Source organism: Alosa alosa, chromosome 23, assembly GCF_017589495.1.
Source record: "Alosa alosa isolate M-15738 ecotype Scorff River chromosome 23, AALO_Geno_1.1, whole genome shotgun sequence".
NCBI lineage: Eukaryota > Metazoa > Chordata > Actinopteri > Clupeiformes > Clupeidae > Alosa > Alosa alosa.
In genome coordinates, this window is record NC_063211.1 from 3,795,910 (window position 1) to 3,813,589 (window position 17,680).

Sequence of the window (17,680 nt, forward strand, 5' to 3'; positions counted from 1 at the left end):
ATTAAAGCCAACAACTCCCAGAATTCCCTGCCTTTCACTGCTCTTCGCTGCCGTACCAAGCAACTCCCCCAGGAAGTAGCCGATGTAGTCTCCAGCCTCTGGCCAAAAAAAACTCTGATGATGCAAAATGCTGATTTTTGCAAATGCTCTTTTTTTTTTTAAAGCACATCAGTGCGTTGTTGTTGACCTGTAAAAGTAACTCAAATGGTGCATGTGTGTATCATGTTGTTGTTGACCTGTAAAAGTAATTAAAATGGTGCATGTGTGTGTATCATTTTGTTGCAAGAGTGACATTTTGAAAAAGGATTGTTAGGAGTTGACTGCAGGGTTTCACTTTGACCACAATAGGGTTCATGGTGTCATAAAATCCTTTATTTCTCAGGTACAATATTTCGGTCAATAATAAGCTGTATTTTTATAATTATTGACTATGTACTACACTTCACCGTTGACTCTACGTGCTTAATCTTAACTTTGTTGAGCAGATGTGATGCTTTTGATCATGTTTGTGCACTCCATTAGGGTCAAACTCCCATCCTCATTCTCGTCACTCTGTTTGAATAACTCCAGGAATTTTCTGTTGTCCTGTAGAGAGAGAGCGAATTGGAGTTTTATAATCCTCAGGCTGATTGGTTCGTCTCAATTGTAAAACATAAACCTACCAGTTATTAATGATTGAGATGGATAAACTACCATAGCTACGACACACTGGACACACACACACACACACCTACCTCATGAAGTTGTGGGAACTTCTCCTGGATCAAGATAGCCATCTCTGTCAATTCCAATTTACCATCTGATGAGTACTCTTCACACACTAATGCTGTATCGGCCTCCAAAGGAAAAGAGAGAGAGATTATTTTTATTCATTTTTTATTAAAATGTTAATAGTTTCTTTATGAGTGTCTTTCTAAGTGTCTGAATGTCAACTGGAATTCTATGAAGAAGTGTGAAATAGTGTAGTAGTAAGTAAGGGATAATGTATTGTCCGCCGGTAATTATCAGAAAATAAGACCCGACAGGGAGCACAGAACCCTGACGCGCAGCGGAGGGGTTTTGCTTCGACCTGAAGGGACTTATTTTCTGATAATTACCGGCGGACAATACATTATCCCGCTTATTACACGGCTACTTGCCAAAACGAGAAAACACAATGAATCTTTAAAAATGATTTTGCTACCGTTTCGTGTCTTCCGCTGACAAAATTGCAATAAGCGAACGGAATTCTTGTGGAGGGATATGAAAGACGTTAATCAACCCGTTGCCATTGACAGCGGTGATTATATACTTTGCCGGTGATTTATGTAAGGGATAATGTATAGAGCGCCCGGTCATTATGGGGAAAATAAGTCCGACAGGCTTAACCGGACCCGACTTGGCGCCAGCGAGGGGTCTTGTTTCGCCCTGAAGGGACTTATTTTCCCATAATGACCGGGCGTTTATACATTATCCCGCTTTTATTATCTGACTACTTGCCAAAACGAAAAATAAACTCCATGATATGTCTCTTTACACTTATTTGTTACCGTTTTCGTCGTGGCTTTTGCTGAGAAAAAAATAGTTTGCAACACACGCTGAACTTGAATCAAACATTCTTTAGAACACAGCTGATCAACCGTCTGCTTTCACTTTTGAATGAAGTTCCAAAGCAAGAAGTGACCGGAATACTTGCGGAGTGATATGATCAGCAGCACAAAACCCGTTGCCATTGACAGCGGTAATTATATGTTTGCAGCGGTAATTACATGAATTTGTTTTACCGTAGAACGTTGGGAAATCCCATTCAAGTCAATGGAGCGTTCTACTAGCATTGTGAAGAGCTGTATAATAAATAGATTTAACATAGGCCCGAACGTTGGGAAGGCCCATTCATGTGAATGGAACTTTCTGCAGCACTCTGAAGAGCCGTGTAATAAATAGGTTTAATCCCTAGGGAGAGCTAATGTGAAACTAGCCAGGCTTCACTGAAATGGGCTAGTCTTTATTTGTGAATAAATAACTCATGCAGTCGTTTCCTATCACTGGTCCTGTCACAGTATCTCTCTTGGTAGCTATATGAATGTTACACATTTGTCTTATTCAAACATCCAGGCTTACAGTTGTTCTCAGTCGTTTTAGTGCATTTCTCAGATCAGAATTGAAATTCTCAAAACTGCTTCTTCAAAGTCCATGTCTTCTCATTTGGGCACACCATAACATAAATTATCCTTGTTACAGTATTACAACAAAGATACAACTGATTTTGAACTGCGATTGTCTACTGTTTTTCACATTTTCAATTGCTAATATTATGTTGGTCCAAATGCAGTATACTGGTTCCATGTTGAATAGTCCTACCCCATGAAACAAATGGGCCTTATTTCATCACTTCAGTCATTATGCAAAAGTGTTTAGTTGTCATAACTAGTTGTCATAATCTGTCAAGCATATTTTGTGTGAAAAAAACATATGTAGCCTGACAGACAGGAACGTTGTCAGGATGTATAGAAAGATGTACCTGTACAGTAAAGCAAACAGAACAGGCTCAACACTGCCACCAAGGGTCTGTAGCCAGCCATTGCACACACACCTGCCCAAAACACAAAATGATTACCGGCATTAGTAAATGGTGTAATTGACCTATGAAACACTTGTTAGGGAGAGCAAGGACACAATTGTCTTAAAACAAATTCCAGTTTTGTGAGACAGATTGATAGTACTAGTAAATAGTAATTGACAGATTACACACATTGTCAGACATGTTTACAGTAGGTACTGGAGGATGTCTCTACACACCAACATGATCATGTCAGGGTTCTCACTGATGCCACACACAATGGGGATTTAGTGAGAACCCTAGTTGCTGCATTTTGTATCACCTGAAGCTGTTTGATAGTCTTTAGGAAAGCCTGTAAAGCCCATTACACCCTTAAGCCGGTACAGGAATGTTGAAAATGTAATGTTTTAAAGAATATCTACGTTTTTTGAATTCAACATAGAATTTTTTCGAAATCATGTTTTGACATAAGACCTCTAAGCATGTTTTTGAGGTAGTAGAAAGTGTATTTAGCTATTGCTTTTATGTGGCTGTTGAAATTTAGATAACTGTCACTTAAAACACCAAGATTTTTAACAGTATCCTTTACTTTAAGCCCCTTTTTTTTGTCAAGAAGAGTGGCAATCCTAAGTCTGTCCTCCTTTTTACCAAATACGATAAGATGGCAAAAAGGATCATTCAAAATATAATTCAGTGTTTTCTTTCTTTATGATACATTATGATCTTAATTAAATTAAGACATTTGGTCAATAGATTAACAAAGAAGGGGAAATTGGAGAGAGAGGAGAGCTGGCGTGTCTTACCTTGATCAAGTGGAAGGAGGTGCTGCTTTCTCTGCCAACGTGAACAGCGCTAGAGAGAGGGATGATGCATGGAGGGTAGAATGGAGTGACACAGTATTTATACCTGTATATAGATGGGGAGGGTCAGAGAGTGTGTGTGTGTGTGTGTGCTTGAGTGGGTTAGGACTCCTTGGGGTAACATTACTGGACAGTTCTGCATACCTTACCTTGTACCTTAATATTATGTTTCCAAAATCGTTTTAGTGGTTCATCAACTCGTAACAGGGTGAACGGCAATTCTGCATTCGCTTCGCGGCCCTCTATCGGCTATAACCGCACTATGTAAGTTTGCCAGATCGGGTAGCAGATCTGTAGTTCCATGGAATGAGACATAAGAAACTACAAATTTGACTTGCTTCTGATGTCGCAATACATCATACTTTCATGAAATCGTGCAACATACTCCGCCATGTCTGTGGACATGTTATTTGCAAAGCCAGTGCTAAATAAACAAATAGCATGCGTGCGACAGAGGAAAAGTGCTTTAGTGTTGCTTTCATGTACAAGCCCACTGGGCTCAGGTTCAGGGATCATAGGTCACAGGGATCATAGGTCACAGGGGATACAAACCCTAAAGGCCACTTACACAAGACACTACACATAATCTTGAGATTTTTTACTAAAAACACCTAAATGTGTCCCCCTACCTATGTGTGTGTGTGTGTGTCTGCGTGCCGGCTTAACATTGGGTTTTTGTGAGCAGCATTAGTTGCAGTTCCATATTAGCTCTGTATGGGTCATTCCAGCTCAAATCAATCAGTGCATCCCACACTCTTAAGTCAAATGTAAAATTCCATGACTTTCCCTGACAAAAAACCTGAATTTCCACGACTTACTGTATAATGAATAGTACAATATACCAACCATTGATTTTTAGAGCACCTGCGTAGTGTTCAAGAATCTTTTACCTTTTTAGAGTGGGAGATGAATAAATAGGCATTGAATAAACACATTTGGGCTACTCAACCAAGCAGTAAAGCTATAAACACCAATTCTGCATGGAAATATATTTGTATTAATGTATTTTGGCAAGTAAATTTTAAACTGCTACAACATAATTCCCTGATATTCCATGACTTTGTAAAATTGTAAAATGCCTTGACTTGTCTCCATGTCTGATAGACTTTCTAAAATCCTGTGATGTTTCAGAAATTCTCCTGGGAACCCTGTGCATTATTCACTGAGATCTGAGACACCAACACCTTTATGAGACACCAACAATGGGTTCTCAGGGCAACACACATGAATATTACAATCTCCCACAATAAGGACTCGGTCATATTTAGGCATAATATCCGCTAAGAACATAGAAAAGTCAGATATAAAGTCTGTTATATTTGGGAGGCCGATAAACCACCGCACACAACACCGTGTGAGAAAGACCCAGCTCAAACAGACTTAGTTCAAAGCTAGTGGTCGATGGTAGCGATAACTGTTTACATTTAAAGTCACTCTTAAAAACAGTCGCAATTCCTCCACCTCGGCCAGACGTCCGGGGAGAATTAAAATAGGAGCAATCGTCAGGTAAAAGTTCTGTAAAGACACTGGACTCACCAGCACTCAGCCAAGTCTCGGAGATAAAGAGGAAGTCCAATTCCCGGGAAATGAAGAATTCCTTCAGGATAAATGATTTATTCCCAAGCGATCTGGCGTTGACAAGGCCAAACCTAGCAGGAACTGGTGGGTCAGGGCGAACAGCTGGCGAGGAGGCCCGACAGAGAGGCCGCAGAAACTCCAGATTTGCTCCGCGCCAGCGGAGACAGGGAGAGCAGGGACCGCGGGGGGACACATCCGAATGACATGATTTTGATGTCAACTCAACGTATGTACTCCCAATCATCCGTAAATTGATCTAAAGTGCATTTTACTCCGGATAATTCCTTTAAACTTCACACGTTAGCACAGAAACTCAAACATGCATGCACAGAAACACACACACCTGCATACAACTAGATTTGAGACTGACAGTTGCACAGCCTAACGAAGCATCCTTCTTTTCAAAGAATAATTTCAGTTTTGGACAGCAATATGGGCTGTTGTGACTGAATTATCATACATAGTCTATGAGCCAGCGGAGAACTCGTTGCCATGAGAGAGCACCAAACCAAACCTATTTTATTTTGTTTGTCTTTGCTCCCACATGACAAAAATGTGTGATGGACTTTCCAAACACACAGCTGAAGATTTCTACAGCCTCTTAAGTAAATTTCCCATTGAAATGAATGGGATGTTATGGATTTAGGTGAAAAAAGTCTGTACCATGAAGGGAAAACTGGTTCAACCATATAAACCATATATTTTATGAAAGTTCAATCTCTCAGGATGTGATCTAATATGACATGAGACATGTCCCACCCTCTTCATTAGTATGCTGCCCATGCATAATACATTGGGTACTGGTAAGAGTGTATGGCTGATACCTTTTTGGGCTGTATTTAGGGAAAACTGATTCAACCAACTAAACTATATATTTTCTGAAAGCATATACTCTCAGGATGTGATATAACGGTTTTGACATTTCTCGCCCTCCCCTTACTTTGCTGCCCATTCATAGTAATACACAGGGTACGAGTAAATTGGGTATTTTGGGTCTGTGGTGCCGTCAAGGGGAAACTGGTTCAACCACCCAAACCATATATTTTCTGAAAGTATATACCCTCCTGATGTGATCTAACATGGGTTTTGACATTTCCCACCTTCCTCATGACTTTGCTGCCCATGCAATACACTGGGCATAAATGTATTTTTTTATTGAGTGCTTTACTAAGATTCAGCTGTGAGTCCATTGTGTATTTTTGTGTTATGAACACATATAGCTATCAGAAAGTAACAATAAAGTTTGGCACTGATCGGACCAAAATGGGCCTCTGGCTCATGGACTAACAGCAAAAAAACATGATCAGCGGGGACATCATCACAAAGGTCACACTAATTAAAAAATGTGTGTGTTGGGGGAAGGGTTGGAAACAGAGACGGTGTGTACGTGTGTGTGTGTGTATGTGTATGTGTGTGTGTGTGTGAGTGCTGTGCTGTGCTGTGAATCCGGTGCTTCCTGCTCATCTAGTTTTCCCAAACAGCAAAATGTAGCATACCTGTGAACAGGTCTGTCCTCAACATAACAGGACTGAAACCAGCAGAACCTGCTCTGCGCTGCTTTACATACAGCCAATGAACACCACTTATACCAGCCAATGAACACCACTCATACCAGCCGCTTTGCATATACAGCCAATGAACACCACTCATACCAGCCGCTGTCCTGGAGCCACTCATACCAGCCAATGAACACCACCCCCCCCCCCCAGCGACATGAAGGGAAGACAAAACCAAAACTTATTGTGATAAACAGACACAGCAACATCTGCAAACATCTTGAATTTCCCCTAGGGATCAATACAGTATATCTATCTATCAAAAAATGCAGCTGGAACATTTCAGAAATGTAATTATAATAAAGGTAGACCTACACACATTGTTTCCTGACTGTTGATGCTGTTTATTGTCAGTTTGTAAAGTTTAGGCGAAGTAGGAAGTAAGGTTAGGAATCTCTGATCAGTGTGATTGGTAAGGCTGAACCAATGATTTCAAAATTAGTGCCCGTTGCGATGCAAGTGTTGCAAACATTTTCCAATCGAGAGTTGCCAGACTCTATTCACTTTGTGAATGAATTTGGATATTTCCAGGCTATTTTTTAGCGCTTTTATGCATGTTCTGGGTATCTGGGGTGGCTACTAATACATAAACACAGACATAACACAACCCAGCTGTTTTTGTTCATGGGCTGCCTAGGTCTGGAAAGATGAGTCAATGACCTACTCAGATTTGCTGGCCAAAGTGAACCCTATGTTGTATTCTAGAAGCTTGTTGAATACCTCGATTTTATCCATCTGGACCAAATGTCCACTCACGACTGAAGACACAAAGTGCAAAAGTTAAGTATAAGTATATATACTCTTTTGATCCCGTGAGGGAAATTTGGTCTCTGCATTTATCCCAATCCGTGAATTAGTGAAACACACACACAGCACACAGTGTACACACAGTGAGGTGAAGCACACACTAATCCCGGCGCAGTGAGCTGCCTGCAACAACAGCGGTGCTCGGGGAGCAGTGAGGGGGTTAGGTGCCTTGCTCAAGGGCACTTCAGCCGTGGCTACTGGTCCAAAGTGCTAACCAGTAGGCCACGGCTGCCCCCAAGTTTGCCTGTGTCCCGCGAGCTCCTGACGTGCTCTGAAGAATGTGTGCAGAATAATAGCAGAGTGTGTTTTAGAAAACTGATTAAAGCTCAAAATCCTTAGAATAGCTGTTAATTCCATAATAGCAATGCATTGCACATTCAATTTCAAATCAAAACATGAGTAAAATTGATCAAGTTTGTGTTATACCTTTACAGAAAGAAAAAGGAATGTTAGGCTATTCAAAAAATAGCAGTGTTTGCACTTTTCTTTACAAACTCAAACATTTACTGCATAAACTGAAAAATGTCTCAAGATTTTGCTTTACTTTGAATCACCGCACTAATATCTAGTTGCATTACCATTATTTCTGAAAATTGCTTCACATCTGTGTTGCATGGAGTCGACCAACTACTGGCACCTGTGAACAGGTATTCCAGCCCAGGACGATTGAACTACATTCCACAATTCCTCTGCATTTCTGAGTTTTGCCTCAGAAACAGCATTTTTTATGTCACCCCCACAAGTTTTACATAGGATTGAGGTCTGGGGATTGGGCTGGCCACTCCATAACGTCAATCTTGTTAGTCTGGAACCAAGACACTTATTGGTGTGTTTTGGGTCAGTGTCTTGTTGAAACACCCATTTCAAAGGCATTTCCTCTTCAGCATAACATCACATCACCAAAACATGAATTGTGCACCACCATGCTTTTCTGTCTGCAGTGTACCGTGGCTTGAATTCAGTGCATGTGGGTCATTGGACAAACCGTCTGCAGTCGCCATGCACTGAATTCAAGCCACAGTACACTGTGAAGACAGTAAAGCATGGTGGTCCCCTTGAATCTCTTTGTTAGTGTATTGACAAGATCAACAACTGGGTGTCTCAAAATTTCCTTCAGTTGAACAAAGAAAAAACTGAAAGTAAGATAATTACTGAAAGTAATTATATTTGGTAAAAAGGAGGAAAGACTTAAGGTTGCCACTCTTGATATTAAATGTTAAAAATCTTGGTGTCATAATGATCTAAATTTAAACAGCCATTTGAAAGCAACAACTAAATCAGCTTTTTACCACCTCAAAACATTGCCAAACTCATAGGGCTAATGTCAAAACATGATCTAGAAAAACATATTCATGCATCATTCATCTCCATAGGGTTGACTATTGCAATGGGCTTTTTCACAGGCCTTCCTAAAAAGACTATCAAACAACTTCAGATGATACAAAATGCAGAGGCTAGGGTTCTCACGAAAACTAAAAGAATTGACCACATTACTCCAATACTTAAAGCTGCAGTTGGCAAGATTTTTTTTATTATATTCACTGAAACCGACACTATGCTCCGACAGAACAGCATAAATCAGCCGGTTTAAAAAAAAAAAAAAAACGCACTTCTACCTCCACCTAGAGCCTGTTATTTGTTTTGCAAAAATCCACAGCTCCCGGTTATTTTTGTCCAATCAGCAGGGCTGTGTGAGATCTGACTGTCAATCACAGTCTGGTGCGCACTGACGAGCACACACTCGATGAGAGGGTGCTCTGTGGTGGAGAGAGGCATAAGAGTTGTAAACATTTAACATTTTGGCTAAATCCCCTCAATCTGTCAGACTTGCCAACTGCAGCTTTAAGTCCCTGCATTGGCTTCCAGTAAGTCACAGTCTCACAGAATTGACTTCTGCTTCTGCTTGTTTATAAATCATTAAATAGAACGGGACCAAATTACTTAGCAGACATGTACAGTCTAACTTTGGGTTAAACATTGGGGGAGGGGAGGGGGGTTTGGACTACTTCTTCTTGTTCTATAACAGTTAATATGATTAGTTATTACCCTCTCTCCCAGAAATTATGCCCCTGGCCGTAGAAGTATTTTGTTTATGAAAATGACATGTACAGTATGGAATTAGACGGGACGGCCGTTGATTTCTGAGATTTCTTTTTGCTGTTGGTAGTAAAAAGATAGTATATTTTTACTACCACTGTGCACAGAACAGGTTAAAAGAGAAACTCATACCAGATGCTGTTTCATCCTTCCTTTTCTTTTCACACACACGGAATGGGAATGCCTCCGAAAAGTAAAAGCTATATATACCGAAGCCAAGGCACAGTGCAGACCCACAACTGTTATTGTAAAATTATACCTGCTATTTTTAAATCAATTGACAGCAAAGCAAAAAAGACATCAAAGCATAAACATGATAAACATGTGATTATACAACTTACTTAACTGCTGTTAACACAAGGAACAATAATAAACCCTATAAGTATAAATATATAAATAGTCAACCTTATACTGATGTATCACTCCTACTTCCAGTATGTTTCAGAGTTGTACATGACTAATTGCCATGAGCCAAGTTTTTATATATTTCAATGAATGTTTATTAGATAAAATAATAATAATAATAATAATAATAATAATAATAATAATAAACAAACCAAATAGGTTCATTTTGAGCCTTTTCAAACAAATACCTTACAGTGAGCCTCCTATCAAGGCAATAAACCCCCAACTGGTTATTTTCCATCGTGTACAGAGATGTTACTGGCTGCATGTGCAAGCATTTTACTTGCCTGTAGGTGGCGTATTTTTTACTCCATCCAAGGTGAGTCAAGATTTCAGCCAGTCAGTAAATGTGCCTGTCAGTAGAGGGCACTGTAGACGTGGTACCGGCCACTGTGAACAATGGCACATGGTGCGCCTCCTGAGCTCAGTGGCACATGCCCCCACCCCACCAGCCCTGACCCAGTTTAGACAGGTCAGCTGCTGCATTCCATCAGCCAGAGTTCCATTCTATTGGTGTTGGGGGAAGGAGAGAAGTGAGGCCCCCCCCCCACCACCACCACCAGCCCAGAGAGACATCACTAGAGCATCACCGCAGCACTGAAATGGAAATACTAAAAGACATGGAGCCAGAGAAAAAGGAGATCAAGAATGACACACTGGCAGAGACAAACGGTAAGGGACACTAAGGGCGCTCACACACATGATTGTAACACATCTAGCCGGTTAAAGTGGGAAATTAAGGGACTACACAAACAGGAATGATCCATTGATTAAAAAATGTGTTTTGGAATATTAAAAAGGTTTTTTTTTCCCCTCAAATGTAATACTTTCCAATGTTCTCACTGATTTATTTTTAAACTGGTGTGTAATAAGAGACCAGTATGTGCCAGCACTGCTTGTGTTATCTGTCACCGTCCAGGATGCTAAGATTCAATAGTACTACATAAGATATACTAGATATAAGACTCTGGCCAACAAAGCTGAATATTATATCATATGTCAAAGGCGGCAAAACTCTCAAATGCAGTAACAACAACAATCTAAACTTCTACTCAACTGTATTTTGCTGCTTGGCTTGGCTCTGAAGGCTCAGTGAAGAATCAGTAAAGGATATAATGTCTAATAGACACTTACAACAGACATATAAATGTTCTACATATGTTGGTGCATTACTTAGTTATAGATAGGACGTCAGGATTTAAAAAGTAGTTTCAGGCTGTACTGCCAGATGCATTTTATATATATATTGCTTAATGTGTGTTTGTGCATTTGATTCGTGGAATGAGCTGCACAGTTAATTTTAGACCAGTTCTTTGCAATGAACACCTGAGTCACCAGAGGGCAGGAATAAGGAGGCCAGCCATTCATCTTCTCCTAGGGGGAGCTACACACAGAGTCCTCCCTCTAGGGGGCGCTACACACACAGTCCTCCCTCTAGGGGGCTACACACAGAGTCCTCCCTCTATGTAAATCCCCTGCTCTCTCCCCAGACCTCTGGATCTAGAAATATAGCCTGACCATGGGCTTGAGTAACTTTAATGGAACTAGTTTCATGTTCAGGCATTCATATATCATGCATATATGAATGTATACATGCATATATGATATATTCATATGGTTTATATCACACACACACACACCATGATCCATGGTGTTGAATGGGCTGAATGTAACCCAGCTTAAACTGGGTATGACTTATTAACAGGTCAAAAATAGTTGGCACCCTGAGGCGCCATTGTACATTCACACAATCATCACTATTTCCCCTCAACTGGAAGGTGTGAGGTTAAACAGTCAATGTCAGTTCAATATTTTTTTTCCAGTTGTACTCCCATTTCTAAGAACCTTTCATGTATGATTAAACCAGCAGGTTTTGGCAGGAACTAGCCAGGAACTAGCCAGGACACTAATGAAAGAGAGGCAAGCTTACTTACAAGCAAATTACATATGCATGTGATACTGGTCCATTTGGAGATATGTAGAGTGACATGTTATACTCCAGCCCAATTGAACACACTTAATGTGTACTTTAATTTGTACCTTAAATCTTGGGTCATGGTCCCCACGTGAACACACTGATGATCTTTGGGCACTTTGCTTTAAAATCTATTTCAATCCATATAAAGTCAATTTTGCCTTTCTTTTGCAGTGATCATATCGGAGACAATGCTACATTTTGAGAGCCTGTGTGTTGCGCTTGGGCGGCATTTGAGATAGCAGTTGTCCACCAGAATTATTTCAGACTCTTCAAGATTGTTCCTGCATGGTATATCTATGTTAATAAAATGGATGACATTGTTGTATATTAACCCTTGTTCTATGGTCAAGGCTTGACTGTGGTGATATTATGCCCAGGTGCTACTAGGAATGCAGAATTGGCAAAAGCCATCATGGAGAGGCACTTCCGGCCTTCCCTCATCACCACAGAGGCTTGGGAGGGCTACAGTTTTGCTGGCCTGGAAATCCGCATCAAAGAGTCTACAGATCTCTATGGAGCCATGCTCTGGCCTTCAGTAGGTTTATAATCATCATTATATTATTTGTGAGGTGGTGATGCGTGAGGCTGTTGATCAACCAACATGTGCAGTGTCTGAGTTTTGTGTCCATTTCCTCCTGAGGGTTATTCAAATTATACATCATTTTACTTTACCTTCCTCTGCTAGTACCTTCCTTTATTGTATGTTGTTAGCGTCACTAACTAAATGAGGCGAAATCTAAAAACAATATGTAACATTATTTGTATTATTTATGTCTATATCACAGTATGTCCATACAAATATCTGCCTGTTAAAAGCTGGTATATTGTCTGCTTTGAACATGAAACAATCTATTTGTTGTCAATTGTTTGAAGGCCATAGTGTTATGTCATTTTCTGGATTCTCACCGTGAAACGTACAACCTGATGGACAAGAATATCATTGAATTAGGGGCTGGGACAGGTCTCGTCACCATTGTAACCAGTCTCTTAGGTAAGAATGAGTAAGGCCTTCATTTTAATATTTACTAGACTGAAATTCTTTTGAAATTCAGTTTCAGGTTGGAGATGATCATGTGCACTACCAGTCAAAAGTTTGGACACACCAACTGTCAAATGTATGTTTTCTTTTCTATATCTATATTATTTTATCTATCTTCAATTTTATTTATTTATCTGAGTAGGTGGTTATTGTTAGGGAATAGCCCACATGGATTCATCTTGTAAGCAAACAAAAAGTGTAAACATTTTCAATATGTTAAATTCTTCAAGGTACAGACCTTTTGCTCAGTCTCTCAACCAACTTGATATAGTCAGCTGGAATGGATTTCCAACAGCCTTGATGGATTTCCCATAGATTGGGAGCTTTTGTTAGCTGCTTGTCTTCTGCTTGTCACTATTTTCAATGAAAAGAATGAAGTTGGCTTTAAAAGGTGCCATGTGTAAGAATTGAGGTAAAAATATCCAAAAAATGAGCTACACGCATCAAAAGAATGGAAGGAAATAAGGGTGATGATGTCATTAAAAAAATGACAAGGTATAGTGCTGAAGAGATATCAACCTGAATTAGCATGCTAAATTACTAGCCACAGCCCGACAAGTGTCATAATACCAGTTTCGGCCATGGGAGGCAGTATGCGGGTAACATAACCGCCAGCCAAACTGCATTACACGTGTCTCGGTTGTTACTCTAGGGTAGACAAACTCACTTTCTGGAGGTATACTGCCCCATCTTTTATGGAATGTGAAGTATGAATTGATTTTTTGGCAGACATTACACATGGCACCTTTAATAATATCAATTATCAGCAAAAGTTGTCATAGAGGTTGATAATATATTTAATATAATAATAATATATTTTTAGAGACCTTTGTCTTCTGTCATACTTCAGATGTTGTAGGTATTGTTGTACAATGTAGTAAAAAAAAAAAAAAAAGGAATCAAATAAAAAACTATAAATAAGTTTGTGTGTGTCCAAACTTTTGACTGGTAGTGTATATTTGTTAGGCTGTCTTTATGGCACTGACATTAAGTTAAGGTACTTTAATTGTCCTGAAGAAAATTTAAATATGCCCCCAGTCACTGAGACAGTTAGTGCATTTAGTTACCCTCGCAGCTATTAACCTGTTGACCTAATTCATATTGCACTCATCCACATAAAAACAATGGAAACTACACTGAGAAAAATTTGACAATATCATACAAATGGATTGTTTGTGTCATGTCATTACATTAATTGATCTAAATCTATTGGAAAGGGCCGAGATTGATTTCTTCATCAGATTGTCACTCTCTGCTGGATGGTAATCAGATTGTCACTCTCTGTTGGAGGGTAATCAGATTGTAGTTGTGTTCGTACATTGTTATCTGGTGTGGGACCCTAATGACCATATATGGAGTAGTTCCAAACATGTGGTTATATGTTGGTCTTAGTATTTTAGATGACTTTGAATCTGTTCCACTACAAGATTGACCCTGATACTGTAAGATATGTAGCAGTAAGAATCAATATTATGACTGATGGCAGATTGATTGATTGATTGATTTATTGATGTCTGAAACCTTCATCTGGAGCCTGGGAGGGTACATTGCTAGATATATTTTGTAAGAGAATGTGCGCTTGTTTTTACTAAATTGTGCACTCATTTTACTAAATTTCATTTTACTAAATTGTGCACTCATTTTACTAAATTGTGCACACAAACACACAATTTAGTAAAACGAGTGCACTATTTAGTGAAATGAGCACATGATTTACTAAAACAAGCATACGTTCTCTTGATATACAAACAAATATTGCAATGACACCTGCAGAGCTCCGTACTTTCAACTAAATATGAGCAACTAGGTCATTGTGCCTCCTCAGAAGGTTAAAATACAAAGGAAAAAGTACTAGCCTGCGGTATTTCACCAGCTAACAAATAAGTAACCTGAGCCTGTTAATCACATTGATCTTACATTAGTTTCATCAATAGTTTTACACACACACACAACTTGTTTGACTTTTTCAAAGGGGTATGATATCTTTCAATTCACTACACAAACCTGCATAAATATGTGCACACATACATACATACACACACACACACACACACACGTAAACAAACAAACAAACAAACAGACACACACACACATATGTAGTTATAGTATTTTTTGAGGCATCTCTGCAATGCAATACAAAGCAGCATTGCGGTTCAATATTGTACAGTATAGGCAGTTCCATATCTGTTGTTGCATTGCATTTTGTGTTGTACATGTACTTTCCCACATTTCATTATGTGGCTGTATTCTGTCTACATGTATATTGATTTGGTCATCTCTTGCACTCTCCCCATGTGAATTAGGAGCACAGGTGACATCCACTGACATGCCAGAGATCTTGGGGAACCTTCAGTACAATGTCAACCGCAATACTCGAGGACGCTGTCGCCACCCACCGCACGTGACGGAGCTGACGTGGGGCAAGGACTTGGAAAAGCACTTCCCCCGTGCGTCCTGTCATTTTGACTACATCATGGCTGCTGACGTGGTCTACGCACACCCATTCCTTAACGAACTGATGGAGACGTTTGACCACCTGTGTCAGGACGACACGGTGATCTTGTGGGCCATGCGCTTCCGGCTGGACCTTGAGAATAGCTTTGTTGGCCGTTTCCAGAAGCTCTTTGACATCGAGGAGCTCTACGATCTGCCCAGCCTCCAGATCAAGCTCTACCGTGCCACCAGAAGAATCCCTTGGTCACCACGAGTCAGAGACACAACCTAGTGTAATGCCAACTGGTGATGGTTTTCCTGTTTGCATCTGTGTAATGTGATGTATATGTGCTGTATATGTGCTGTTGTGATATACAGTATGTGCTGTATACTGTATGTGCTGTTAACATCTATGTGGGTGGGGTATGTGGTGACAGGGTGGTGGGTAAAGAACCGTAACTGTGTGTACCTGACACCTGTGTGTCTGTGAGGCTTGTATGGTATGTGAAAACAAATTTCCTATGTAAGGACAAATAAACTAACTAACTAGCTAACTAGTGCACAGTAGTCACAAAGATTCAGTAGCCAGGACATGAATTTTGTCCTAGTGAATATGCGTACGGTGAAATTTGTCCCAGTGAATGTGTCCCTGAAACTTTACTTCTGTGAATTTCCGTCTTTGTGTGCGTGGTGTACATATTTACTATATTTCTGACTAATTTTGTGGTGTACATATTTCTGTGACTATTGTTGAGATAGACAGCTACAATTATATTAACAAAGGTTTAATTTATGAATTTCTTTTCAGCTGGGTATTTTTAGAAAAGTCAAAACAGTTGGTCAAAAGTTCCAGTATTTTATATCAATTGAAATGTACACAATTCATGTACTTTGAAGTGATTTTTTCCTACTTCAAGGGCACATAAAATGTGGTATTTAAAAGCTCACCCTTGATGTTGATTGAATGACAATAACATACAGCATGTATAATACATGCTGGTGTATCAGTCCAGAATTATTGTCTTACAATAAACTTTTGGTGCTTTCAACATGATGTTGGATGATGTGTTGGACTGTTAGTTCTGTAACCTGTAAAATGTAATTTTGTCCAACTTTAATTATTCTTCAGTGATGGTGCTGGACATGTTGTTTCATCAACCAAAATGAAACGTTGTGCCTTTTCCTCAGCAAATCATTGTTATTTGTTAACCGTTAATTAATCAAATGACTACATGACTACACAAGGGGTTTATTAGTTATTATTAGTTTAATTAGCTGCATAGTGAGTTCTGATGTAACCTTATGCCCACTCTCAGGATTCAGTCAGTTTATTTTACACTTAATTGACATATGTAAGTCGCTTTGCATAAAAGTATCTGCTAAATGAATAAAATATTGTTATACTATGGAGGCCTAGCCAGGAAACCAGCCCGTGTTTAACACCGCCCACAAAATTTGAGGTCAGGAATTTGGTCTAGACCGTTTCAAGAGAGTTCCATTATCAGCATCACAGTTGTTCCCACAAGGCTTCTATTTTAACATTCCATATATTATCTTAATGAAGCGGAAGTAGATTGGGAACAAAATAGAACGTTCAAGCATTGTTTTTGTTTTTCTTGTTGGCAACTATGCCCAAACCAGAGCTGTTGGAAGTGACAGCACCAATCAAATTTAAGGCATACTACAGTAGGTGAAAAGATTCTACATGTACTCTGCCTGCCTGTCTGCCTCGACCATTTCAACAGCCCTGTTTTCATAAAAAGGCAAACCAGCTCAAGCTGTCTTAAATGCATAAAATTATACTCACGGGTAAGTAAGCAATGTAATAAACACACAACAAAATGTCAACAAAAACATCAAAAAGGTGAAGAAGGAAAAGGACGAAAATGAAGAGAAATATGATAACATAACACTACGATAGCATGACAAACACCACAACATGCTTAACCCAGATTGCGGACAGATTAAGTTTCCTGGCATATAGCAAATACTGTAATGGATCTGGTCAGATGTCATCTGTGTCACATTAGAGTTTGCTTAATTTAGAGCAAATAGCATAGGGTTGTATATCAAATTTGAAGTGCCAAGGTAGAGAGAAGTAATGATTTAACAACCTGAGTATGTTCGGACTTGGCTGTGTTGTTGAGACGGGTAGAGTGCCAGTTTGAGATGGCGAGGTGATATTGGAACCATCAGCCTCAAATGGGAGTGAATTACATGCTAAGAGGAGTGCACAGAATACACACGCACACACACACACACATACGTGTGTGTGCACGCACAAACGCACACACACACAAACACATACGTTGTGTACATGCATATACACACACACAAACACACTCACGCATGCACAGGCACGCACACCAAATAACAAACAAAATCAAT

At 39.6% G+C, this 17,680-nt stretch overlaps 1 protein-coding gene and 1 long non-coding RNA gene across 3 annotated transcripts; one reads left to right on the plus strand and one right to left on the minus strand.

Moving 5' to 3' along the window:
- Positions 1-388: 388 nt before the first annotated feature.
- Positions 389-9,602, minus strand: LOC125288993. The gene is made up of 4 exons (XR_007192551.1): positions 9,570-9,602; positions 2,501-2,572; positions 735-836; positions 389-585 (listed from the first exon to the last, which is right to left on the minus strand). It is a non-coding gene; the product is annotated as an uncharacterized LOC125288993 (long non-coding RNA).
- Positions 9,603-10,368: 766 nt separating this feature from the next.
- Positions 10,369-16,479, plus strand: LOC125288992 (protein-lysine methyltransferase METTL21E-like). 2 transcript variants are annotated; one of them, XM_048235709.1, is made up of 5 exons: positions 10,370-10,514; positions 11,992-12,108; positions 12,198-12,355; positions 12,694-12,811; positions 15,163-16,479. In XM_048235709.1, the coding sequence occupies exons 3-5, from the start codon at positions 12,233-12,235 to the stop codon at positions 15,582-15,584; spliced, it is 663 nt and encodes a 220-aa protein (XP_048091666.1). In that variant the 5' UTR covers positions 10,370-10,514; positions 11,992-12,108; positions 12,198-12,232; the 3' UTR covers positions 15,585-16,479. The 2 variants fall into 2 exon arrangements, with proteins under 2 accessions (XP_048091665.1, XP_048091666.1); XM_048235708.1 differs by lacking the exon at positions 11,992-12,108 and having other exon boundaries at positions 10,369-10,514.
- Positions 16,480-17,680: the final 1,201 nt, after the last annotated feature.